The sequence below is a fragment of the Lynx canadensis genome, chromosome C1, assembly GCF_007474595.2.
Source record: "Lynx canadensis isolate LIC74 chromosome C1, mLynCan4.pri.v2, whole genome shotgun sequence".
In the NCBI taxonomy this organism is placed as follows: domain Eukaryota; kingdom Metazoa; phylum Chordata; class Mammalia; order Carnivora; family Felidae; genus Lynx; species Lynx canadensis.
This window is the reverse complement of record NC_044310.1, coordinates 199,067,734-199,093,617: the sequence shown is the minus strand read 5'-3', so window position 1 is coordinate 199,093,617 and position 25,884 is coordinate 199,067,734. Positions and strand designations below refer to the sequence as shown.

General features: G+C 37.1%; 1 protein-coding gene across 1 annotated transcript in view; it reads left to right on the top strand.

The window, feature by feature from the left end:
* Positions 1–25,884, top strand: part of BARD1 (BRCA1 associated RING domain 1) — an 83,240-nt gene that overhangs the window by 32,955 nt on the left and 24,401 nt on the right. Inside the window, exons 5-6 of the mRNA XM_030326622.1 lie at positions 5,675–5,755; positions 7,415–7,587. Of these exons, the coding sequence (XP_030182482.1) occupies positions 5,675–5,755; positions 7,415–7,587 (254 nt within the window). The remainder of the gene's footprint in view (positions 1–5,674; positions 5,756–7,414; positions 7,588–25,884) is intronic.

Sequence of the window (25,884 nt, the reverse complement as noted above, 5' to 3'; positions counted from 1 at the left end):
TCTCTTTTAAAAATATGTTATGAGTTGAATGTAAACCCCCACCCAGGTTGATTTTCGTAGAACAAATACGTGTGAAAAAACAGTTGATTTGTCAGTATATTTGTCTTTTTATAAGTAGTATTCATTTCATTTTCTGCTCTAATTTTCTCATTTGCGGCTGCAAATGTATACTAGAAAACCAAATATTGTGATTCTGCTATTTTATTTTTTGTGTCCACCTACTTTAGAAAAAGATTTGAGGTGGCTCTGAAGTTAAAATACTAAAAATGGAACAAGAAACAGGGAAATAAAAGTTACTGCTGCTGAACAGAATGTAGATTTGATGACCTTTCAGGCAGCCAAGCCTAGCCCACTGAAAATAAAATCCACAGTCCTTCCTATGGTCTACACAGCCCTGTATGATCCTCCTCCTTCAGGCTTCTGCTCAAATGCCACGTCTTCAGAGAGACTTTCTCGCTTACCTAACCAAGCAGTCCTGCTTGTTTTGTTTTCTTTCAGTTATTTCCTGACATGTTTTATTTTTTTAAGATTTATTTTATTTTTTGAGTGCAAGTAAGGGAGAGGGGCGGGGGGAGAGAGACAGAATCCCAGATAGGCTCCACTCTGTGTGGGGCTCAGTCCCTTGACCTGGGATCATGACTTGAGCCAAAATCAAGAATTGGACACTTAACTGACTGAACCACCTGGGTCCCTCTATTTCCTGACATTATTATTATAGATCTCTTAGTTTCTTGCTTCTCTCTTTAGAATGAGAGCAAGAATTCTGTTTCTTCACTGTTAGATCTCCAGGATCTAGAACATTGCCTAGAACATAGCAGATGAATTTGATGAATAAATGAGCAAATTTTCCACTCAGTCATGATCTGAACCCCATTCTCCTGTCACACTGAACTTTATTTAGCCTTATGAACTATTCAGTATGTTCATTAATGCTACCAATACTTTGCACGTGTTCTTTTCTCTGATTTATATTCTTTCCTCTACGGCTTCCCTTTTCCTTCCTGGCTCTTTGTATGTAACCTTAAAAATCCAGTTTACATCCTACTTTCTTAATAAGTCTTTCTCAGGATTCCTAGAGTTAGTTTCTCCTCTATGGTGACATTATTTTGTTTGCATTTATATTCATTTAGCTTTCTGTGGTTATCCAGAATATATTCTTCATTTAAAATTTAATTTCAAAATGAGTAATAACTGCAGGTTTCAAAAATACGAATAAAAGTATTTATAGTAGAAAACCTCACTCCTGTTTCTGCCCCTAGCTGCACTATTACTGACAAGCCCTTTTTGCTTAACCACCTTACTAGTGTGTCCTTTGTGAATTTCTTTATGTAAATATAAGCAAGTCTATTCCATATTGGTACACAGCTTTCTGTATGTTTTTATAGTAGCATTGCCTTCTGTACATTTTTATTTATTTATTTTTTTTTAATTTTTTTTTTTTTCAACGTTTATTTATTTTTGGGACAGAGAGAGACAGAGCATGAACGGGGGAGGGGCAGAGAGAGAGGGAGACACAGAATTGGAAACAGGCTCCAGGCTCCGAGCCATCAGCCCAGAGCCTGACGCGGGGCTCGAACTCCCGAACCGCGAGATCGTGACCTGGCTGAAGTCGGACGCTCAACCGACTGCGCCACCCAGGCGCCCCTGTACATTTTTATTATTTGACTAGTCCTTACTAATGGATGTCTGTTTGTTTCCATTCTTTTGCTTTTATAAACAGTGCTGTGGCAAGGAATCTTTGTTTCATATGTGACCAGGTATATTTTTAGGATAAACTCCTAGAAGTCGACTTCTGGGTTAATGTAGAGCATCCCTTACCTTATTTACCCTGATAACCTCCATACCTGGCAATAGAAGGGTCTTGGTAAATATCCAGACTGCCTAAATTCAGGCTGCTGGATGTTGGACCACTACTATGTCACCGGCAGATACTGTTTGTACTGTCAGTTCTCAAATCCTTTTTTCCTTCAGGATCCTGGATTTACAGGTGAGCCATTCTACTTTTTGGACATTCAGCCCTGTATGAATACAAACCCTACAGACCCTACAGGATTCTTCTTGAATTCCTTATTTATACTTTCATTTTATTATACTGCAGAATTTCAAGCAGAATATTCATTAATATGATGTCTGGGATATTGTGCGTATTCTCATGTAATCAGAACAAATTTGAGATTCAGTTGGCTCTTTTTATTGCCCGTGTTTCTATTCGAATGTGGATGTCACCTATGGTTAAAATGCTACTGAGAACATTTTGTTATAAATGAGAGATTTTATGAGAAAGTGTTACTGTGCCTAGGTGGAAACTAAGATAAACACTCATTTATTCTTCTGATTTAATTTTTGAAAACTTAGTATTTGATATTTCTCTAGACATAAAGAAAATTTTGATTTGTTATTTTATCATGTAGGATTTGTGGTTGCTGGAATTAGCCTCAGATTTCTAGCACAGATTCTTCAAATGGTAATGATTGCTCATAATTCATGCCACAGCATTGAATGTATCATGATATAGAAGGCTTGACGTTGACATGTCATGATATATTTTTTGATGCAGACAGAACGAATCATATTTTTCAGGCAACTTATAAGGCATGATACACTTAACATAGCAAAGGTGATGAGGATCTCCTGGGTGGAAAGAACATCCCTTGTGAAGAGTCTCCTTCAGGGTCTGACTTTGTCATTCATCGTATTTTAAGGCAGTCACATTGTGTGAACCCCGTTTACTGCTCGTCCTTCATACCAGCTTCCTGAGAAAGTTGCAGAGGACTCCCGAGCAAACTGGCATCTATGATATTTTCAAGATTGTAATTTCTAGAACATCTCTTGGAGGCAGTATCCATTTTTCCCTCTGTCAACCACCACCTTTATAATACTGAACCTTCTTAATACCAGTAGCTTAACATTACACAGACTAGGTTGTCAGAAGCTTCTGTGAAGTTATTTTATTCAGTAAACTCTTGAAAGCTAGGGAAATGTTTAATATATTTTAGAGCTTCATTCTGGATGACAAAAAAAAAAAAAATTAAACAATATCTACTTGCCAAAGGAAAAGTTCTAGGTAACTGATTAGTTCATATATGTGGAAAAGCTTAACCATTTGGGATAAGTCATTGTCATTGTAATGCCCTGTACCTTTTTTATCAAGATATTTATTCTTAATTGTATTTTAGAAGAGCTAACCTTTATAATAAGGAAAAAAAATGTGTGTGTGTTGGAAAGTTAATTTATATTGCTGTAATATGAACGGATGTGTGAAGAATCTGTTTTTGAATGAAAGATTAGCAATTAGAAAATTCATTGTGGCACACACGTTCCGTTTGTTTTCAGCCTTTAAGGTATTACTTGAAAATACCAAATCCATTTAAAATTTCTTGTAAGCCTTGGTAAATACTTTCCTTGGATGATTTTTTTTTTTTTTTTTCTTGCTGTGGTTTAAGAAACTCTCAGTTACTCTTTTAAGTTGTGGAGAGTCTGAAAGTGAGTGCTTATTACTCAGAGAATATTTTTTTAGTGAAGAAAGTAATTTAAAGAAATTAGAAGCAAAAGTTCATTTATTTCCCAGAAACTCCATATTGGTTCAAGCTTACTCCGTTACTGTGAACTCTGTCTAATTTTCATAATTTTATTTATGTGCATGACATTAAATTTACATAAAGTAGAACAATGAAAATGTGACAAACTTTTAAGTACTAGGGAAGAGAAAGCATATTGAGTATGAAAAACAAGCAGTTTGCAAATGGGCTATATGTTCCAGGGAAGTATAGGGGTGCTTTGTAATAGAAGACCCTTTGGTAGTTTGGCAAGATTACAAGAAAGAAAAATACCACTGTGTAGCATCTTTCCAAGAGAATCTGCTTTTAGTTTCTAAATGTCTCTGTTTCTATGTGAGTGTTCTCATGTGACTTTTCATTCCACAGTTGTATTTATATTTATGGGCTTTGTTAGGTTAATGTGTTTTTGTGATTACTATGTAGAATTAGAATGGGGAAATCTTTCAGAAGGCTTTTTGTGTAGTTTTGTGTGTGGATACTTTCATGTTGAAGGTTGGAAGTGTGTGTGGTTCTGGCAGTTCATCTGCCCCAATAATCATGGGATTGTTTAAAAAAATTCAAGTATCTTGACAGACATTCCTAGTTTCATTGGGAATGGACTTAAATATAGAGCAAAGGTTGCTAAATAAATGGTAATTTGTACTACTAATATAGAATTTGCACCCCTAAGAAACTGTGGGAAAATATGTTTTTATTGGGACTGGGACAATTGATTTGAAACATATATAATGTTTATTTTTTAGATCCATTAAATATTTAGGGTCATTTTGGTAATTTAGGAACTTAAAAAAGTATGTTGCAAATGGATTTTTTCTTAGTTTATTTTGAGAGAGAGAGAGAGCATGTGTGGTGGGAGGAGCAGAGAGAGAGAAGGTGAGAAAAAATCCCAGGCAGGCTCTGTGCTGTCGGTGCAGAACTCAACATGGGACTCTATCCCACAACCCTGGGATCATGACCTGAGCCTGGCTGGATCAAGTCATAATGCTTAACTGAGCCACCAAGGTGCCCAAGCAAATGGATTATTTATTTTTATTTTTATTTTTTAGAAAACTAAGTAAGCTACCATCTTAAGATTTGTTGTGCTTGAGAGGCAGCAGCCCAAAACAATCAAATGAAAGCAAATGTTACTGTTTTTAGGAGACTTAGTGACTTCTACATATAATCAAACCAATAGGGGAAAAACTCATTTTAGAATATTGAGGATGGGGGTGAGAGAGGAGAGATTTCCTTCTCCCTAAAGAAGCTCTTCACAAAACCAGTTGAACACCTATGTGTCATAGGTAACTTTTGCTATATGTAATTTAAAAAAAAAAAATTTTTAAAGTTTATTTCGAGAGAGAGCACAAAAAGGAGAGGGGCAGAGAGAGGGGGGGAGAGAGAGAATCCTGAGCAGGCTCCTCCCTGTCAGCGCAGAGCCTGATGCGGGGCTTGTGAGATCATGACCTGAGCGGAAACCAAGACTTGGACACTTAACCGACTGAGCCACCCAGGTGCCCCATTTGCCATATGTAATTTATTTATTCAGCCTTTTTCAGAGTAAACTCTGTCAGTAATATTTGGAGAAAATAGCCTTGCTTTTACCTAGAAAAATATCTTATAGCAAATAAGGCGAATATAAACTAAATTAATGTATTAAGGATAAATGGAGTAACTGTCGATAAAAAAACAATTTGGAAGTTTCAACTGAGTGGCCTTCTTGACCTTGATTTTGTTTTAAACAGTACTTGGAAATCATTTTAATGCATGCTCAAAAAGGATGTTTTTCACAAATGAAGTGATGAGTTTAAATACTTCATTATCATCCGTTGATTTTTGGTTAGTGCCCTTTATTTGGTATTTTGAAATGACTTTTGATAAGGGTTGCTAATCTTAGAGATTTTGAACTTGATATTCAAGGATGGACCATATGACTTCATGACTTCTTGGTACCTTAGAACATTTCATCTATACATGACTTATTATTTATTACTCATGAGCAGTAGGCGTTAGAGAAGAGATTTAAATTTGATTCTATCTTTAAGAAGACAAAATTTTAAAAATAAAACAGAACTCAAATCTCAATATCTTCTTTTTTTATTGATGATTTTTAATTTCTTTTTATTTTTTCATTCTATTAGGGCGACCTACCTTCTGTGGAATACCTCTTACAAAATGGAAGTGACCCAAATGTTAAAGACCATGCTGGATGGACACCATTGGTAGTTTTCTATTTGTTTTTTCATTCTTGTTTTATGTCTTATAGTTATTATACTGTATGCAGTTGTCTATACACTCTCTTTTTAATCTGAAGAACATACATTTCACTAAGCAAGAGAAAATGATTACTTTTCATCTAGCTTTTCAATTGTGACAGGGAAGAAATTGGCTGCCTTTTCACTGACTACCTTTAGATTTAGGAATCCAGTTACACCACATTGCTGAATATAGCTAATAACATGGAGGTAACTATTGGAGCCGACATCAGGCCTCATTTTGCCACATTCCAAATTATTGGAACCAGATTTCTTGGAACAAAGAGAGGTCAGAGGGACTGGGTATAGGATTATATCATAAGGCAGTGATTCTTACTGAAGATCTATTGTAGCCTCATTTATACCCTACCCAATCGCAAATATATAGAGGCAGTAGAAATCTTTGCTTACATTGAACGTTTTTAAAAATCTGCTTATTATTACTAAAACTGCAATGTGGAGTATAGTCTGGAAAACGAATAGCACAAATACATGGGAACAAGTGCTGTGTGAGCTAATTGCATGCAATTTGAAGACAGCTATAGAAGTGTCAACAGAGGAGGTAGAAGCCCTTACCCTGTAAGCTGGAAATTTATCATAAAATTGAGAGAGTCTTATTAAGCCAGGTGTAAAAAAGGTTTAAAGTTGTAGAGAATGACTTCTCCTTGCCAAATTTTTAAGCTGGGAGGGTTTAGTCTGAATCAGAGTCACTTTGTTGTTTTTGACTCTGCAGGCTAGTTAACCTTTTCAAAGAAAGGTCAATTTTTTTTTTTTTTTTTTAAAGCCAGTAAGGCAAGTTGTAAAAAAGATTGGTGAGTGATTTATTCGAGCACCTGATGTCTAATTTCTGTTATTTTCTCCTGGAAATAGACCTACAGATATTCGGTGGGGTATTGCCCATTATGAATTGAATAGATGTTCTTAAAAAGCACAGTATGTCAGTGGTTTATTAGAATATAGTATAGTGGCATTTTTAACAGTTCATTAGACATAAGGAAAGATTTGCACACGAGGCATCTTTGAATGCCTTGAATGAATGCCCTGTTAACGTCAGTAAGCTCTTTTTACTCTACGTTATTTGTGTTATCATCGACACCAGCCATACAGTAATCTGTAGCTTCAGCAAATAGTCTTGTCTTGTAAATACTCTCTCCAGGATACTCACTTTGTGGGGTGGTTATGTATACATGCGGGTGCACCACTTAGGGTATGGCTAGGTACCTGATTTAGTAGATTCTATCAGCCTTGGAGAATTTCACCTTTTATGCATGATCTAGTTGTTAAATACTTTCTAAGTTTCTTGTTTTTAATTTTTTACTGTGGAACAGTTGAGGAGCTAGAGTTGGTTTATAGCTACATTTTCTTCTTAAAAAATGAGCAGTTGACTGAAGGCTCAAATAAATACCATCTTTTTCCATGAATTGCATACATCTTGATCATCATGTATGTCATCACTAAGATTGGTAATAGGGCTTTTGCTCCGGGCCGACACTTACGGTCTGTATGAATATTTAGGTTAGACCAATTTACTGACTGAAGTTCACATTTATTTTTCTAAAGTGCAATTTTATTATGATATGATGCATTATTCTTCCTCATCACTTTTTTTACTTCTTATTTAATCAGCACGAAGCCTGCAACCATGGGCACCTGAAGGTGGTGGAATTGTTGCTACAGCACAAGGCGTTGGTGAACTCCACTGGGTATCAGAATGATTCACCACTTCATGACGCTGCCAAGAATGGGCACATGGATATAGTCAAGCTCTTACTTTCTTATGGAGCCTCCAGGAACGCCGTGTAAGTTGTTCAACTTAAAACCTGGTTTTTAGTTGACTTGTGTTCTTGTGAGGAAGCAAGGACTTGAATACCGAAGTTGGTGGCTGTCTTTCTTGTCTTTTACAACTGAGGTTAGACATGACCATTATATTCTGTATTTAAAATCAGCACTCATGCTCTTTTCCTTTGTGATACTTACATATTTGAGGGAGATTTGCTCCTTTAATTCAGAAACAATTGCCAAGGTAATTTTGGACAAATTCACTTGCTTAGAGTCTGTAGATTGAGTCATACTTATTAATAAGAAAAGAATTAGAAGCACAGAAATAACTGTTTTGTATGCTTCCCAGTATTTCAGAATTTGTTTTAAATATTCTATTTTTTTATGATTTTCCTGCATATTTAGTTAAAATATGTAAGAATTTTGATGTTGGGCAAGTGCTATTGAGTTATTTCTTAGATTTTTCACATCATTCAAATGAAGCTGTGGGTAAATTGTTTTGCAATGTCAGGGCACAGAGATGCATTAGTGAATGCTGGCGGCTGCATTTTAAAATCGCTATTGTCAACAGTGTCACAAGCAATTGCCATATGTGGATTTTATATCTTTAATCTATAACTTGGTTCATGTCTCCCTATATATTATTTTATTCTTTTCAGTTAATGAGGTAGTTGAAATGGAAATAGAAGAATTGCCTCTTCATGTCCCCGTTGCTTCAATAGGTTTAGAAAGAGCACCTGAAGATCAGGCTTACTGTGGTTACAGAGGCAAATAAGAATTACAAAATGCAGAACTTCTAGGTTGTAATTTTTTTATAGCATAATTGAAAAACAAATTAATAAATAATGCAGGAATGTACCATATCTTGGTGCTGTTAGTTTTGGTAAGTGTGTCTAATATCCTTTGTGTCTATCACATGTGATGAGATAGTTGGGGCAAACTCAAGGGATACATATTTTTATGTATTTTTATTTTTCTGGTTTGTGAGTGTGTGTGCTCATGCGCGTGCGTGCACACACACACACACACACACACACACACACACACATTATATATATATACACATGGACCTAACAGATATGACCCTCCTGGGGGGATAGCCAGCCATTTGATAAAGCAAATGGTTACTTGGGTCAGGTGAAACTGAATAGTTTCCATCCGTGGGTTCTTAAATCAGCCATGACTACTTTAATGAATGGAGCACTGGTCAGGGCGTTAGGGAATTCAGCTTTTATTTGTGACTCCATTATTGACTTTATAGCCTCAGGCAGGTTAATTTCTGTGCCTTGGTGTCCTCACCTATAAAACATGGGTGATGCCTGCTGCTTTTCTGTTTTTTTCAGAGTATAGTGAGGATTAATGAGCCAAAACACAGGGCCTGTCTTGTGGTTTGTACACCATGATTCTTCACTATACTGTGAAGCTTATTAATATACAAGGTGTGGGCATGAGACAGTGAGCCTAGTCTGCCTTCACAGGTGCCCCTCAGATAAATATGTTGTTTTTAAATAGGCTTACCTAGCGAAGTGGCAGATTTAGGTATATCTGTAGCCCAGCACCATCCAGTAGATCTTTCTGTATTGATGGAAATGCTGTATATCTGTGCTGAGCACTCAGTAGCCACTAGCCATCTGCTGCTGTTGAAGACTTAAAATGTGGCTGTTGCTACTGAGGAACTAAATTTGGAAATGTATTTTGTTTTAATTGAATAGCCACATGTGCCAAGTGGCCACTGAATTGGACAGCTGGTTGATATAGTTAGGATAGTGGGGAAGAAGGATTTATTTGGGGAAAGGCTGGGAATAACATTAGGTAGAGGACGGTTAGGGAACCATGGAGAGAATGCAGCAGTAGATTGAATCTAGGGTTTAAGAGTGTGATAGCTGTTTCTAAATACTGTTATTCCTTTTTTTCCAGACTGGTTGGTGGTCATCATCCTTAAGTATTTGCTGTGTTTTTTGCTGTTTTATTTCCTAGTAGTGGTTGTTCACCGAATTGACTTCACCCGTTTCCTAACTGGTCTCCTTCTTTTCAGATGGCTTTTCTTTTGTTCATTCCCCATTACTGCAACCTAAGAACTTGAAAAAATAAATAAATAAATAAATAACACAAGTCTGGCCAAATCACTTACTAGCTTAAAACCCTTCATTGGCACCTCTTATTGTTTTTCAAAACTTTCAGACATTCATTTGTGGTGCAAGTTAGTAAGTATTTGAATGCATGAAAAGATGGTATATTTTTTCCTCTCTTTTGAAAAAGGGTCCTATGAGATGACAACAGGAATTGCTTCCCTCTGCTCCCTAATTCACTATAAGTGTGGAGTGAAAGTCTAAAGCCATGTTTCCATAAGCTGCACCTTTGCTAGGGGTGGTAGAACTGGTTTCCTATGTGCTCCCCGGGCAGAATTGTTAGTCTCTTGTCCACTGGGCATCCATAATCCATAGCATGTTACCTTTTGTAGGTTCATGGCTTTCCAAAGTAATTCCTGTAGCCTTGGTGTTTTTAAGATCTGTTTTTCTGCCAGAGTTCTATATATTGTCTTTTTGAATTAAGTACTGACAAGTGACTATAGATGAAATTCATTCCTTGACTTCCTCCATTTAAGAGGAGCATGGGGAGGGGCATGGGAACTGTATGGGCTTCTTAGTACTCTTTTTTTTTTTTTTTCCCCCTTTCTCCTGAAGCTCTTCTCTGGTAAGATGGCTCCTTAATGCCACCTTATAAGCCATTAATATCTCAGACTCTGGAATCTGAGTTGGCAAGCATAATACTTTCTGTTGTTTTTTTTAATTTAAATTTTAGTTAATTAACATACTGTGCAATATTGGTTTCAGGAGTGCAATTCAGTGATTCATCACTCACAAGTATATTACTTTTATTTTCTCTGCTTATTATATCTCTTTTACTCTTTTTTTTTTTTTTGAGGAATAGTTGACATACCACGTTACTTTAGTTTCGGGTGTACAACATACGGATTCAACTAGTTTGCATATTACACTACGCTCGCCACAAGTCTAGCTGCCATCTGTCACCATATAGTGCTACTGCAGTGCCACTGACTGTATTCCCTGTGCTGTTTCCCATGTTCCCGTGACTTACTCGTTCCATAACTGGCAGCCTGTGTGTCCCACTCCCCAACCATCAGTTTGCTTGTATCTCTTTTACACGGAATGGAACTTTTCTCTCAATAACCAGGACTAGGAAGAAGGTTTGGAACTGGAAAGGGCAAAGGCTGTTGTTTGTCCTTTGCTTTTTATGGCTTAGTTCTTTGCTCGAAGTTGTAGGTGGGTAGGGTCTTTCTGCTTCATCTGTGTTTCTAAATGGCAGTCTTCAGCTCCGTAACATTTTGGCAGTCTTCTTCATTCCCTCAAGGTTCAAGTAGTCTGTTTTACTTAGATGCCTTCATTTCCTGGTTCTTCAGTGACATCCTGTTAGGTTTTCTCCTACTCTTGCCCTGCTCCTTTACTTCCTCATCCCCCAGTTGGTTATCTGCTCCTTCTGTTCTAGTGGAGTAAACTGATTACAGAGCCATGTGACACATGCCTTCATAGGCCAGTGCACAAGATTGTGTGAAAATCTAGAGTAGGGACTGTAAGTGAGACTAGAGGAAGTCATGAAAGACTTTTTAGGGGAAGGAGCACTTCTACTGAATTTTGAAGAATAGGGGGATGGGCTTTTCAGAAAGAGATGGTGGGTGTACGGCCAAGACTGCTTGTCTATTCAGTTCTAGGAGCTTCGATTAGTGATGGTAAGACTGGTATTAAAGGGACAATGATAAGAGGCTGGAGAAGGTGGCAGAGGCAGACAGAGGCATAGTGTGCCACAGGGTTCAAATGTTACATTGGAAAGTTCTTCCTGCTCATGGGCCAGGACCTCAGTGAAGAGGTGTGTCCAATAACCTGGAGAGGTGAGTCTGAGCTGAGGTAGTGACAGTGAGCAGTGTTGGGGGTGGGGGGGGGGGGAGGGAGAGAATTCACTCTTTTCATCAGCTTCTTCCTTCAAGTGAAGTCTGATAAGTTAAGAAATATCTTACTAGGGTTGTGATTAAAATTGGGTAAAGGTGTGGATTATAGTGGAATTTGATTTTTCATTGAGAAACAGTATGTTTTTCCATTTATTTGAGCCTTCTGTTACACATCTTAGTAAAGTTTTTCATCTATTTTATATGTATCTGCATTTATGCATGCACTTAACTATTAGATTTTTCTAGGCATTTGATTCTTTTGTTGCTCTGGTTAACTGGATGTTCTGTTAATAAATACAACTTGTCATTCCTGATGTATAGGGAAGCTGTTGATTTTAGTACATTTCACTTATATCTAGCCAACACCTAATTCTAAGGATCTGATTATCATTTATCAATTCTAACTTCTTATTGCATTTGCCAGTGTTTCTGGAACAATATTATAAAATAATGGTGATAGTTGGCATACTTGTTTTATTCTCATTTTTCAAAAATATTGACTCTAGGTTTACAGTCAGTATTAAAATCAATATTAAAAAATAAAGATATTCTATTTATTTTGCTATTTTTTAAGAAGACTATACCTTATTAAATGATTTTTAGCTTATAATGAGGTGATCTTAGACCTTTTGCCTGTTGGTATCATTAATACATTTTAAAATATCTTTTTATTTAATTGAGAGAGAGAGAGAGAGAGAGAGAGAGAGAGAATGCCAGCATGAGTTGGGGAGATGCAGAGAGAGGAGAGAGAATCCCAAGCGGGCTCCTCACTGTCAGCGCAGAGCCTGATGCGGGGCTTGAACTCAGGAACCATGAGATCATGACCTGAGCCGAAGTCAGATTCTTAACTACTGAGCCACCTAGGCACCCCTACATTTTAAAATATTAAACCATGTTGTATTTCTGTGATAAACTTAAATATACTGTGCTATTCTTTAAGCAAATACTTTACATCAGTTTGCTAGGATTTTATTTAGTATTTTTGCATTTCTAGTTATAAGTTGAAATTATCTGTTTTTTTATTTTTAATTTTTTTGCCCGCAGATTTTTATATTAAAATTATATTCATAGTTTCTTTTTAAAAATTTATTTAAAAATTTTTAATTCAGTATGGTTAACATACTGTTATATTAGTATCAGGTGTACAATATAATGATTTAGCAATTCCATACATTACTCAGTGCTCATCAAGGTAAGTGTACTCTTAATCCTTTTCACCTATTTCACCCATCTCCACACATCCCCTCCAGTAATCGTCTGTTTGTTCTCTACAGTTGAGAGTCGATTTTTGGTTTGTGTCTCTTCCCCTTTTTTTTTCTTCCTTTGTTCATTTGTTTTGTTTCTTAAATTTTATATGTGAGTGAAATCATTTGTTATTTGTCTTTCTTTGGCTTGTTTCACATAGCATTTACTCTCTAGATCCATCCATGTTGTTGCAAATGGCAAAATTATATTCTTTTTTATGGCTGAATAATACTCCACTGTGTGTGTGTGTGTGTGTGTGTGTGTGTGTGTGAGAGTGTGTACATGTACGTGTGTGTGTACACATACATATACTGCATCATTATTCATTCATCAAATGACGGACCTTTGGACTGCTTCCCATAGTTTGGCTATTGTAAATAATGCTGCAGTAAACATCAGGGTGTATGTATCCCTTCAACTTGATGTTTTTGTATTCTTTGGATAAATACCCAGTAGTGCAATTAGTGTATCATAGGGTAATTCTACTTTTAATTAAAAAAAATTTTTTTAATGTTTGTTTTTGAGAGAGAGAGGGAGACACCAGAGCTTGAGCAGGGGAGGGGCAGAGAGCTAGGGAGACACAGAATCTGAAGCAGGCACCAGGCTCTGAGCTGTCAGCACAGAGCCTGACATGGGGCTTGAACTCATGGACCACGAGATCATGACCTGAGCCGAAGTCAGATACTTAACTGACTGAGCCACTCAGGAACCCTTCTATTTTTAATTTTTTGAGGAACCTCCATACTGTTTTACACAGGGGCTGCACCAGTTTGCATTTCTACCATCAATGCAAGAGGGTTCCTTTTTCTCCACATCCTCCTCAACATGTGTGTGTCTTGTGTTGTTGATTTTAGCCATTCTGACAGTGATAGCTCATTGTGGTTTTGATTTCCATTTCCCTGATGATTAGTGATGTCGAACATCTTTTCATATGTATGTTTGCCATCTGGTTGTCTTCTTTGCAGAAATGTCTGTGCATGTCTTCTGCCCATTTTTAATTTTTTTTTTTTTTCCAACGTTTATTTATTTTTGGGACAGAGAGAGACAGAGCATGAACGGGGGAGGGGCAGAGAGAGAGGGAGACACAGAATCGGAAACAGGCTCCAGGCTCTGAGCCATCAGCCCAGAGCCTGACGCGGGGCTCGAACTCACGGACCGCGAGATCGTGACCTGAGCTGAAGTCGGACGCCTAACCGACTGAGCCACCCAGGCCCCCCTTTAATTGGATTATTTGTGGGTGTTTTTTGTTGTTGAGTTGTAGAAGTTCTTTATATATTTTGGATACTAACCTTTTATTGCTATGTCCTTTGCAAATATCTTCTCCCATTCTGTAGGTTGTCTTTTAGTTTTGTTGGTTGTTTCTTTCAATATGCAGAAGCTTTTTATTTTGGTGTAGTCACAATAGTTTATTTTTCTTTTGTTTCCCTTGCCTCAGGAGATCTAGAAAGATGTTGCTATGGCTGATGTCTGACACAGTACTGCCTGTGCTCTCTTAGAGGATTTTTATGGTTTCAGGTCTCATATTTAGATCTTTATCTATTTTGAGATTATTTTTTGTGTGTGATTTGAGAAAGTGGTCCAGTTTCATTCTTTTGCATGTTGCTGTCTAGTTTTCTCAACACCATTTGTTGAAAAGATTGTCTCTTTTCACTGGATATTCTTCCCTGCTTTGTCAAAGATTAATTGACCATATAATTGTGGGTTTATTTCTGAGGTTTATATTCTGTTCCAGTGATTTATGTGGCTGTTTTTGTGCCAGTACCATATTCTTTTGATGACTATAGCTTTGCAATATACTTGAAGTCCGAAATTGTGATGCCTCCAGCTTTGTTTTCCTTTTCAAAGTTGCTTTGGCTCTTTGAGTCTTCTATGATTTCATACAAATTTTAGGATTGTTTATTCTAGTTTCGTGAAAAATGCTGTTGGTATTTTGATAGGGGTTGCATTAAATCTGTAGATTGCTGGGGCTCCTGGGTGGCTCAGTCAGTTGAGTGTCAATTTCGGCTCAGGTCATGATCTCACCACTTGTGGGTTTGAGCCCAGCGTCAGGCTCTGTACTGACAGCTCAGAACCTGGAGCCTGCTTCAAATTCTGTGTCTCCCTCTCTCTCTGCCCCTCCCCTATTCATGCTCTTTCTCTCTTAAAAATAAATAAATTAAAAAAAATTTTTTTAAAAATCTGTAGATTGCTTTGGGTAGCTAGTACAGACATTTTAACATTATTTGTTCTTCCAATCAGTGAGCATGGGATGCCTTCTTATTTTCCATTCGTGTTGTCTTCAATTTCTTTCATCAGTATTTTATACTTTTCAAAGTACATGTCTTTCACCTCTTTGGTGAGGTTTATTCCTAGGTATCTTACTATTTTTGGTGCAGTTGTGAATGGGATTGTTGTCTTAATTTCACTTTATGCTGTTTAATTATTAGTGTTATAGATGTGCAATAGATTTGTGCACATTGATTTTATATCCTCTGACCTTCCTGAATTCATTTTTCAGTTCTAGTAGTTTTTTGGTTGAGTCTTTTGGGTTTTCTTTATATGGTATCATGTCATCTGCAAATAGTGAAAGTTACCAATTTGCATGCCTTTTATTTCTTTTTGTTGTCTGATTGCTGTGGCTAGGGCTTCTGGTGCTATGTTGAATAAACATGGTGAGATTGGACATCCTTGACTTGTTCCTGACTTTAGGGGAAAGCTCTGTTTTTCCCCATTAAGTATAATGTTAGCTGTGTTTTTCATGTAAAGCTTTTATTATGTTGAGGTATGTTTCCTTGAAACCTACTTTGTTGAGGATTTTTATCATGAATGGATGTTGTACTTTTTCACATGCTTTTTCTGCATCTATTGAAATGATCATATGTTTTTTATCTTTTTTGTTTTGATATGATGTATCAAATTGATTTACTTGTGAACATTGAATTACCTTTGCATCCCAGGAATAAATCCTCCTTGATTGTAGGAGTTGATTTTTTTTTTAATGTATTGTTGGATTCAGTTTGCTGATACTTTGTCAGTGTTCTTAAGAGATACTGGCCTGTATTTCTCTTGATGTCTTTATGTGGTTTTGCTATCATGGTAATGCTGGCCTCATAGAATGAAAATGGAAGTTTTTCTTTCTCTTTTATGTTTTGGAGAACTTTGAAAATAATGGGTATTAACTCTTTTAAATGTTTGGTAGAGTTCATCTGTGAATCTGTCTAGTCATGGACTTTTGTTTGGTGGGAGTTTTTTTGATTACTCATTCAACCTCATTGTTGGTAATTGGTCTATTCAGGTTTTGTATTTCCTCCTGCTTCAGTTTTGGTATGTTACATGTTTCTAGGAACTTATCCATGACTTCCAGTTTGTCCAGTTTGTTTCATAATATTCTCTTACAGTCCTTTGTATTTCTGTGGTGTTGATTGCTATTTATCCTCTTTCATTTGTGATTTTTTTTTTTTTCTTTGAGTACTGTCTTTTGTTTTTTGATGAGTCTGGCTAGAGGCTTATCAACTTTGTTGATCTTTTCAAAGAGCCATCTTTTGGTTTCATTGATTTGCTTTTTCATTTACGTATTCATTTTTAGTTTCTGTATCATTTCTTTCTGCTCTCGTCTTTATGCTTTCTCGTTTGGGGTTTTATTTGTTTTTCTTTTTCTAGCTCCTTAGGTATAAGATTAAGTTGTTTATTTGAGATTTTTCTTTTTTCTTGAGGTAGGCATGTATTGTTATAATCTTCCCTCTTAGAACCCCTTTTGATGCATTCCAAAGATTTTGGACCTTTGTGTTTTTGTTTTGTTTTTTTTTTTTTAAATGTTTACTTATTTTTGGAAGAGCCCAAGTGAGGGAGGGACAGAAAGGGAGAGAGGGGGACAGAGGATCTGAAGGAGGCTCTGTGCTGACAGCAGTGAGCCCATTATGGGACTCAGATTTAACTGTGAGATTATGACCTGAGTTGAAGTCAGATGCTCAACTGACTGAGCCACCCAGGTCCTCAGACCATTGTGTTTTCATTGTCGTTTGTCTCCATGCATTTTTTGCTTTCTTCTTCGATTTCTTCTTTGATTCCCAGTCATTGTTTAGTAGCATGTTATTTAATCTTCTTATATTTGTGCTCTTTCCAGATTTTTTCTTGTGGTTGATTTTTAGTTTCATTGTGTTACTGTCTGAAAAGATGCATGGTATGACTTTGATCTTTTTTAATTTGTTGAGACTTGTATTGTGACCTATGTGATCTATTTGGGACAATGTTCTGTGTGCACTTGAAAGAAATGTGTATTCTGCTGTTTTTGGATGGAATATTTTGAATATATGTGTTAAATCCATCTGACCAGTATGTCATTCAAGGCCCCTGTTTTCTTGTTGATTTTCTCTTTTGATATGGGTCAATTTATGTAAGTGGGGTATTAAAGTTCCCTACTGTTGTATCACTGTTGATTGTTTCCTTTATGTTTGTTATTAACTGTTTTATGTACTCCCATGTTGAATGCATAAATATTTGTATTCTATCTTTTAAAAAATAATTTTTTTTTCTTTACATTTATTTATTTTTGAGATACAGAGTGAGACAAAGCATGAGCAGGGGAGGGGCAGAGAGAGAGGGAGACACAAAATCTGAAGCAGGTTCCAGGCTCTGAGCAAGTGGACACACAGAGCCTGATGCAGGCTTGAACCCACGAACTGTGAGATCATAACCTGAGCCAAAGTCGGATGCTCAACCGACTGAGCCACCCAGGTGCCCCTATATTTGTTCTGTCTTCTTGTTGGATTGTCCTCTTACTAATTATATAGTGTTCTTTGTCTTGTGTTACAGTCTTTGTTTTAAAGTCTGTTTTGTCCTATGTAAGTATTGCTACCTAGGCTTTCTGTTGACATCCATTTGCATGATAAATGTTTCTTCATTCTCTCACTTTCTATCTGCACGTGTCTTTAGGTCTGAAGTGAATCTCTTGTAGTCAGCATATGGATGGCTCTTGTTTCTTTAGCCTTGCCATCATGTCATCCTGTGTCTTTTGATTTGAATGTTTAGTCCATTTGCTTTCGAAGTAATTATAGCTAGGTATGTATTATTGCCATTTTGTTACTTATTTTGCTGTTGTTTTTATAATTCTCTGATCTTTTCTTGCTCTCTTCTCACAGTTTTCTGTCTTTCTTTAGTGATATATTTGGACACCTTTGTTTTTATTTTTTGCATGTCACTGGTTTTTGATTTGTGGTTACCATTAGTTTTGTATATAATGTCTTCTGCATATAGCAGTCTATATTAAATTGATAGTCGTTTAAGTCTGAATCTCTTCTCTACTTATCTTGCCCCATGTTTTAGGTATATGGTGTCATACTTTACATCCTTTTATTTTGTGAATCCCTTGACTTTTATAGACATGCTTATTTTTACTGCTTTTGTGCTTCCTACTTTTCTTACCCTTACTTATGGTCTTTTCTTCCCACTTCGTTCCATTTAATGTTTCTTGCAGGGCTGGCTTAATGGTTATGTATTCCTTTAGCTTTTATTTGTCTAGGAAACTTTTTTTTTCCCCCTCCTATTCTGAATAATAGCCTTGCTGTGTAAAGTATTCTTGGCTGCAGATTTTTCCTTTCAGCGCTGTGCATATATCATGCCATTCCCTTCTGACCTGCAAAGTTTCTGCTGAAAAATCCGCTGATAGTTGTATGGAGTTTCTTATGTGTAACTATCTTCTTTTCTCTTGCTGCTTTTCAAATTCTGTCTTTATCATTACTTTTTGCTGTTTTAGTTACTATGTACCTTGGTGTGGACCTTCCTGGCTTGATTTTGTTGTAGGAATCTCTGTGCCTCCTGGATCTAGATATCTTTTTTACTTCCCCAGATTAGGAAAGTTTTTAGCAGTTATTTCTTCAATTAAATTTTCTGCCTCATTTTTTTCTCTTTTTTTCTTCTTCTGGGGTCTCTCTAATATTTGCATTATATTACACTTGATGGAGTCCCTGAATTCTTTTAGTCTGTTTTCAATTTGTATAATTTTTTTTCTCGCCCCTGGTCACTTGATTACTTTCCATTACTCTGTACTCTCAGTCACTAATTCATTTTTCTGCTTCCTGTAGCTTACTATTTATTCTGTGTACTTTATTTTTAATTTTAATTTCATTTATTTTATTCTTCATCTCTGGCTCTTTTTAAGGGTCTCACTGATGTCCTCCACCTTTTCCTCAAGTCCAGTGAATGTCTTTATTATCATTACTTTAAATTCTTTATTAGGCATTTTTTTTATCTCCATTTTATTGAGCTCTCTTGCTGTGATTTTGTCCTGTTTTTTCATTTGAGACATATTCCTCTGTTTCATCATTTTGTCTGTTTCTTTCTTTTTTTTTTTTTTTTTAATGTTTGTTTATTTTTGAGAGAGGGAGACAGAGACAGAGTGTGAGTGGGGAAAGGACAGAGAGAGAGAGAGACAGAATCCAAAGCATTGGGCTCGAACCCATGAACTGTGAGATCATGACCTGAGCCAAAGTTGGATGCTTAACCATCTGAACCACCCAGGTGTCCTTCTCTGTGTCTGTTTCTGTGTGTTAGGAAAGTCAGCCAAGTCTCCTACCTTGTGAAGTGATGGCCTTATGAAGAAGAGGTCCTGTAGTGTCTTGCAGTGCAGTGTCCCCTGTTCACCAGAACATGGCACTTCATGGGTGTCTCCTGTGTGTGTTGTGTGAGCCCGGCTATTGTGTCCTGACTGCTTTTTCCTTCAATCTAGTCATCTGCAGTGGTTCTCTTTGCCAGTTGTGGGCAGTGTTGGGTCCCTGGCAAGGGTGGGGTGCACAGTTTTAACAGGATGCGTGATATTCCATGAGGACCCTCTACCACTACCACAACCAAGGCCCTGTGAAGTCTGCAGGTAGGGAGATGTGGTATTAGCAAGGCTTGCATGGGTCTTCTGGGGGAGGGGACCCACAGCGCTGGAACTGAGGCCGGCTTGACTGGCGGGAGCGGGGTTGCTATAGACAAGTTAATAAATGTTGGCGCTGCACTGTTGCCCACAGGTGGCTGTGTGTTCATGCCTGGCAACGGGGGAGGGAAATGTTCTCGGTGTAGTCTCCCTACAAAACCTACCCCTTGCTCTGAGATGAGTAAATAACTCTCCCGTATCCCCCAGGTGTTTCCAAACTGCTGCTGCAAGATGCTGCTGCATCTCCCCAGGCTGTATGTTGAGCTTTCTTTAAGGCCTGAATTCTACTTCCTAATGCCCTCTGGGCTCTCCCAGAGGGAGAGTATTCAAATTCCCGGCTTTAAGTCCTGCTGGTTGTAAGAACTGTGAAGCTTCTTTCACTTTCAAAGCCAAATGTTTTGGGATTTGTCTTACCTGTGTAGGCTCCCATGATAGTCCTTCTCTGTGCCTGTGGCTCCCTCCCTCCCAGGGAGGCTGTGGTCCAATTAGCTTCCTACCACTTATATGCCCTTCCTACCTTCTTAAGTGTGACCTCTACTCTTCTCTCTCATTGTGGGGTTTGTTCTGCCAAGCTTTGGGTTGTTTTCTGGGTTATTTACACTGATATGAGTGTTATCTAGTTGTATCCGTGGGGCAGGGTGATCTTAGGGTCCTCTTACTCCTCCATTTTACCAGCCTCTTCTCTTCCCCTTCCTGGAAAGATACTCAAGGATGCTTTCTGCCTTCTCTGGTCTCTGGAACACGCGTGGAGTATCTTACAGAAATAAGCTCTCCCTCCATTTGGCACATCATTATCTATTTTGATAATTTGTATAGTATATAATATTTGAAAATCTCTCCAGTTTTGTTACTAGTAGTTGCCACTCTGAAATAGTAACGTATTGATAGAATACAGGAACTAGAGTGAAGATGGACTTTTTGTTGTCTCATTACTTTATCTTTACATATATTTTATATTTTATTTTTTTAATGTTTATTTATTTTGAGAGAGAGAGAGAGTGCCAGTAGGAGAGGGGCAGAGGTAGAGGGAGAGAGAGAGAATCCTAAGCAGGCTCTGCACTGTAAGCAAGGAGCCTGACATGTGGCTTGAACCCACAAATGGCAAGATCATGACCTGAGCCAAAATCAAGAGTCAGATGCTTAACAACTGAGCCACCCAGATGCCCTTTAAATTTATCTTTACATATTCCCTGTATACTATAAAAATAAAGTTTACTTATTTTGCAGTTTTATCTGAGACTGTGATTTTTAGGAGTCTGCCCATGAAGATCATCTTACTGATGCTTTGCATAGGGCATACCAGTGAGACAGGGTCTGTGAGGAAATACTGTATTTATTATATTTCTTATATGTATAGCAGAGTATCGCAAACCCATAAAGGTTTGGATCTGCCTTTATATGATTTAGTCAAATGCTGTGATCGTTCTTGAGTACTGAATGTTAAAAAATACTATCTTTATTTCCACATACTTCAGGGCCCTTTAAGCTAAGGAGGCATGTAAGCCAGCCTTGGGTCCACTGATTTGCACTGTAGTATAGACACAAGGAATTGGTGGTTAATATAGTTCCTATTGAAAGCAACGACTTATGTCCTTGACACCAAACGTAGGTTCTTTTTACTCGACATTTGATATATTTTGATTGATTTTATACCTTTTCTGCTACTGTAGGAATTTAACTTGAATTATTTCAATTGGGTGTAAAGCACACTTGTAGAGAAAAGATTTTTATAATTTAGTCTTGGGAGGGAGAAGAAAACCTGAGACAAAATCCAGCCTTAGACTAAGGGTATTTTTGGATGTCTTTGGAATGTAGCAAAGCTTGTATATGAGGACTAAGGGATCCATGTTAGAAAGTTCTGTATTCGGATATGTTCTGCTGTTAAGTTGTCATAAATGGTGCTAAGACCATGTGACTTGGCATGCCTGGGTGGCTCAGTCAGTTAAGCATCTGACTTCGGCTCAGGTCATGATCTCACAGTTTGCGAGTTCGAGCCTTGTGTTGAGCTCTGTGCTGATAGCTCAGAGCCTGGAGCCTGCTTCAGCTTCTGTGTCTCCCTCTCTTTCTGCCCCTCCCCTACTCACACTGTCTCTATCAAAAATAAACAAACATTAAAAAAAAAAATTAACCAAAAAGACCATGTAACTTAAAATTTTGGAGAGAAGGCTCAAGAGCCATTTTTTTTTTAGTATTGCTTATAACGTGTGAAAATAAGTCTTTTTATAGCCCAGGCGGTGGAAAGAGTCAACAACTCAGAAATATAATTAGGAATTGAATATTTATGGAAGGCCAGGTATGAGAAAAGAAAGAATGGAATATGGTTTATCACAAAGCTAAATGAATTTAAAAGCAATTTGTTGAATACTGGTGGAAGAAATCTTGAAACCTTATAAGGTAAGACTTGGTAACTAGGAATTAACTACGTATAGTACTATCATTGATATTCTTTATCTACAGTCTTCATTGTTTAATTTAAAAAATCCAGGGACGTTTAAAAGTTCACCAGTGAAGTCTTCTAGTCCTGTATTTTCTCATGGAAGCTGTGATCCTCAGCTGTGAACTTCCTACTGTAAGGTTTTGGGGCCCTAAGTCTTTATGATAATGGAGGGAATATGTGTATACTAGAAGGTCATATATATCTACTTCAAACTTTATCTTTTGTTTAGACTTAATGTTATTCTAATACCTTACTGTTTTTTAAATCACAATTTACTTACAATACTTTCTTATTTGCTTTGGCCTTTTGCTATGTGAACTTTGCCACTTTTAAAAATACATTTTACATTTAAATATAATATTAATTCATTTAACTCTGATTTTACTTATGTTTTGCATGAGAAATTACCTCTTATGTACTAAAATAAGAGTCCATTACCCAAGAGGGAAAATTACTTCTGTTTTAACCTCAAATAAAAAGTTTCATATCTTCTATGCTTCTTCTTTGTCTGTGAATATTTATATTGGTGACTGGTCAAAACTTCAGTGGCTATCTATCTTCCCTACTGCCTTCAGTGCATCCAATGTGAACCTGAAACAAAGCTCTTACATCCCATCAGAACTATTTTGACTGTATGGAGAATAGCATTTTTTTTTTTTAAGAGATATATAAAGTTTAGGATTTGGCACATGGTCTGCCATTAGCATAGTTTCCCTTGCAAGCGTATAGAATTCGTAATTAGAAAATATTATATGGACCATTGGACCTATTAATTGTCCCATTGCCCTAGTTAATTTTTTAAAAAATTAATCTCCTATAACAGATAATTTATGTTGTACAGCTTAAAAAATAAATGTTGCTCTTTTGAATTTCTGTGCTGTTTCCTGCTTCACAGCAAGCCAAGTGACTTGAAAAATTAAAATCTATGTGTTTGCAATTTTATAGGATTCATAAAGGATTTCATTCATGGACTGTCTTGGTAGCCTGTCATGCGTGATAGGTTTAGTATTAGTAAAAATGCCTTTTGCATGAGTATCTGGGACTGAATGATCTGTGTATGCAAATGGAAGTCTAAATTTGCCCATCTCTCCTTCTCCCCTTTTAAAAGTGGTGAGACTTCTCTTGGGAATAGTCATGGGCAGTTTCCACCATATTCTTGGACAGAAAGGACATGAAAGGGTTAATGCTGTGACCTGAACTGTTGCCTTTGGGGTGAAGCTGAATAGTTAAACACAGCAGTTCAACTCTTTAGTAAGAACTTACTTCTCATCAGTCTTAGTGATCAAAAAGAATCCTAGTGAGGAGAGTTATTCTGTCTTCAATTAATAATCAGTCACAGTGATAGTCTCCTGTACGTGTGACATGTCACTTTTCTTCAAGTATTACCTTTTTTTCAAATTTTATTTATTTATTTATTTATTTATTTATTTATTTATTTATTTTCTTTAATGTTTGTTCTTTTTTGAGATAGCGGGAGCACAGTAGGGGAAGAGAGAAACAGGGAGAGAGAGAATCCCAAACAGGCTCTGTGCTGTCAGCACATAGCCCAACTTAAGGCTTGGTCTCCCAAACCATGAGATCACTGCCTGAACTGAAACCAAGAGTTGGATGGATGCTTAACCAACTGAGCCACCTAGGTGCCCCGCAATTATGTACATTTTAAACTGATTTTTTTTACACTAAGTCTGTAAAGAAAATGTTAGTCCATTCAAATATATCATTATGGGGAAAAAGGTGTGACTTTCTTGTACCCATATCACCCATGTGATATGCTGTCTCCTCTTACTCTGGTTTTTTGAAGGTGCCGTATAAAAACTTGTCTCTAATTTCAGATTTCAGTAGTCCACGACAAAGGAGAAACATGACAGGATTTAATAGGCTCTGTCTCCTGTGATGCAGGACTGAGGCTTAACTGATTATCTTTCAATCTGTAGCATTTGTATGTGCCATTCTCCAGTTCATTAGCAATACAGGAGGGCTCAGGGTTTAGTGAACTGTGTATAAGCAGAAGCTGTCCATAATCCAAGTGCATGTTTAAAGACCATATGAGATAGTAAGCTTTGTGTAGTAAGGACTCTAAATGTAAATTAGAATCCTGCCTGTCATTTTATGAAGGAAAACTTCAGTACAAGCATCTTACTTGTGCAGACAATTGTTTTACTGGTTACTTTTTGTTTGAAGCCCACAAGCTGATGGTGGTGCTTTGAGAAGTACTTTCATTAATATTATTCTATGTTGTCGTAATGGACTTTTATTCATACCTGTGTAAAAACAACTATGCTATAGTTACTACTTATTAAAGTACACTTGATTGGGCTCCTACCTTTTATGTCTGTGAAGTGTGAAATTTTCAGTTGTTTTGTTAAAAAAGTCTTTTTGTGTACAGTGATTTTTTTTGATGGCCTATAGTGTGACATGGTTTTTTGTTGTTTATTCATTTTTGCACTTGGTGGTTTAAGACCCAGAATATGGATTCATTATCTCAGATTTCTGTTTTTTGATTGTCATACTTACAGAATATATGTGTGAGGAGACTGTTTATTTGGTATGTGAGCACAGTATTTTAAGAGAATGAAACTGAGAAGTATCAAGTATAGTGGATGAAATTAGTTGCCTTTTGAAATAAACTGAGATTGTTTGCTCTAAGTGTATGGGAATTTGGAAAGACCCCAAATGTAGCACAATGACTTGTCACTTTGTTGTAAATCAGAGAGCCAAAACACAATACAGTTCTTGTTGAGAAAGACTGTTGTCAGAGGAAGGTTACAAGTTATTGAACCTAGGCCTAAAGGGAAATCTGAGAGTACAAATTTATCGATATTTACCAGTGCTAATCCAAAAAGAAAGAGTGACTGAACCTGATAGTGATAAGTAACAGTGATTAGAGAAATGTTTGCTGTGGTTCATTTCTTTTCTTGATCACTAGCTTTCTTTTCCTGCTATGCCATCAAAACATCTTTCCCCATGGTCATTAATGACCTTGTCTCCAAACTGGTGCTTTTGTCCCTCATTTATGTGCCCTTCATGCAGCATCTGAGTTGACAGCTTCCTCCTCCCTCTTCCTTCCACTCTGTTTCCTTTCAGATCTTTCTCTATACATTCAGTGCAATTTTAAAAGATGGTATTGTACCATGTTCGCCATTTTATATCTAGTTGAACACATTGCATTTTCATGGCTCACTTTAACGGCCATTGCATAGACATACCATAATCTTAAAAACTATGAAGTCTTATAAAAGAAATGCTCATTTTAGGACACTTTTCTGGGGGGCTCCTGGGTGGCCCAGTCAGTTGGGTGTCCAGCTTCGGCTCAGGTCATGATCTCACAGTTCGTGGGTTTAAGCCCTGTGTCGGGCTCTGTGCTGACAGCTCAGAGCCTGGAGCCTGCTTCGGATTCTGTGTGTGTCTCTCTCTTTGCCCCTCTCCCACTTGTGCTCTGTCTCTCTCTGTCTCTCAAAAATAAATAAATATTAAATTTTTCTTTTAAAAAGAAAACTTTTTTATGTTGGCATATTTTTTTTTAATTTATTTTTAAAAATTTATTTATTTTAAATTCAAGTTAGTTAACATGCAGTGTTTATGGGTTTCAGGAATAGAGCCCAGTGATTCATCACTTCCATATACCACCCAGTGCTCATCCCAACAAGTGCCCTCCTTAATGCCAATCACCCATTTAGCCCATCCCCCCCACCCACCTCCCCTCAATTTGTTGTCTGTATTTAAGTTTTGTATGGTTTGCCTCCCTTTCCGTTTTTATCTTGATTTTCCTTCCCTTC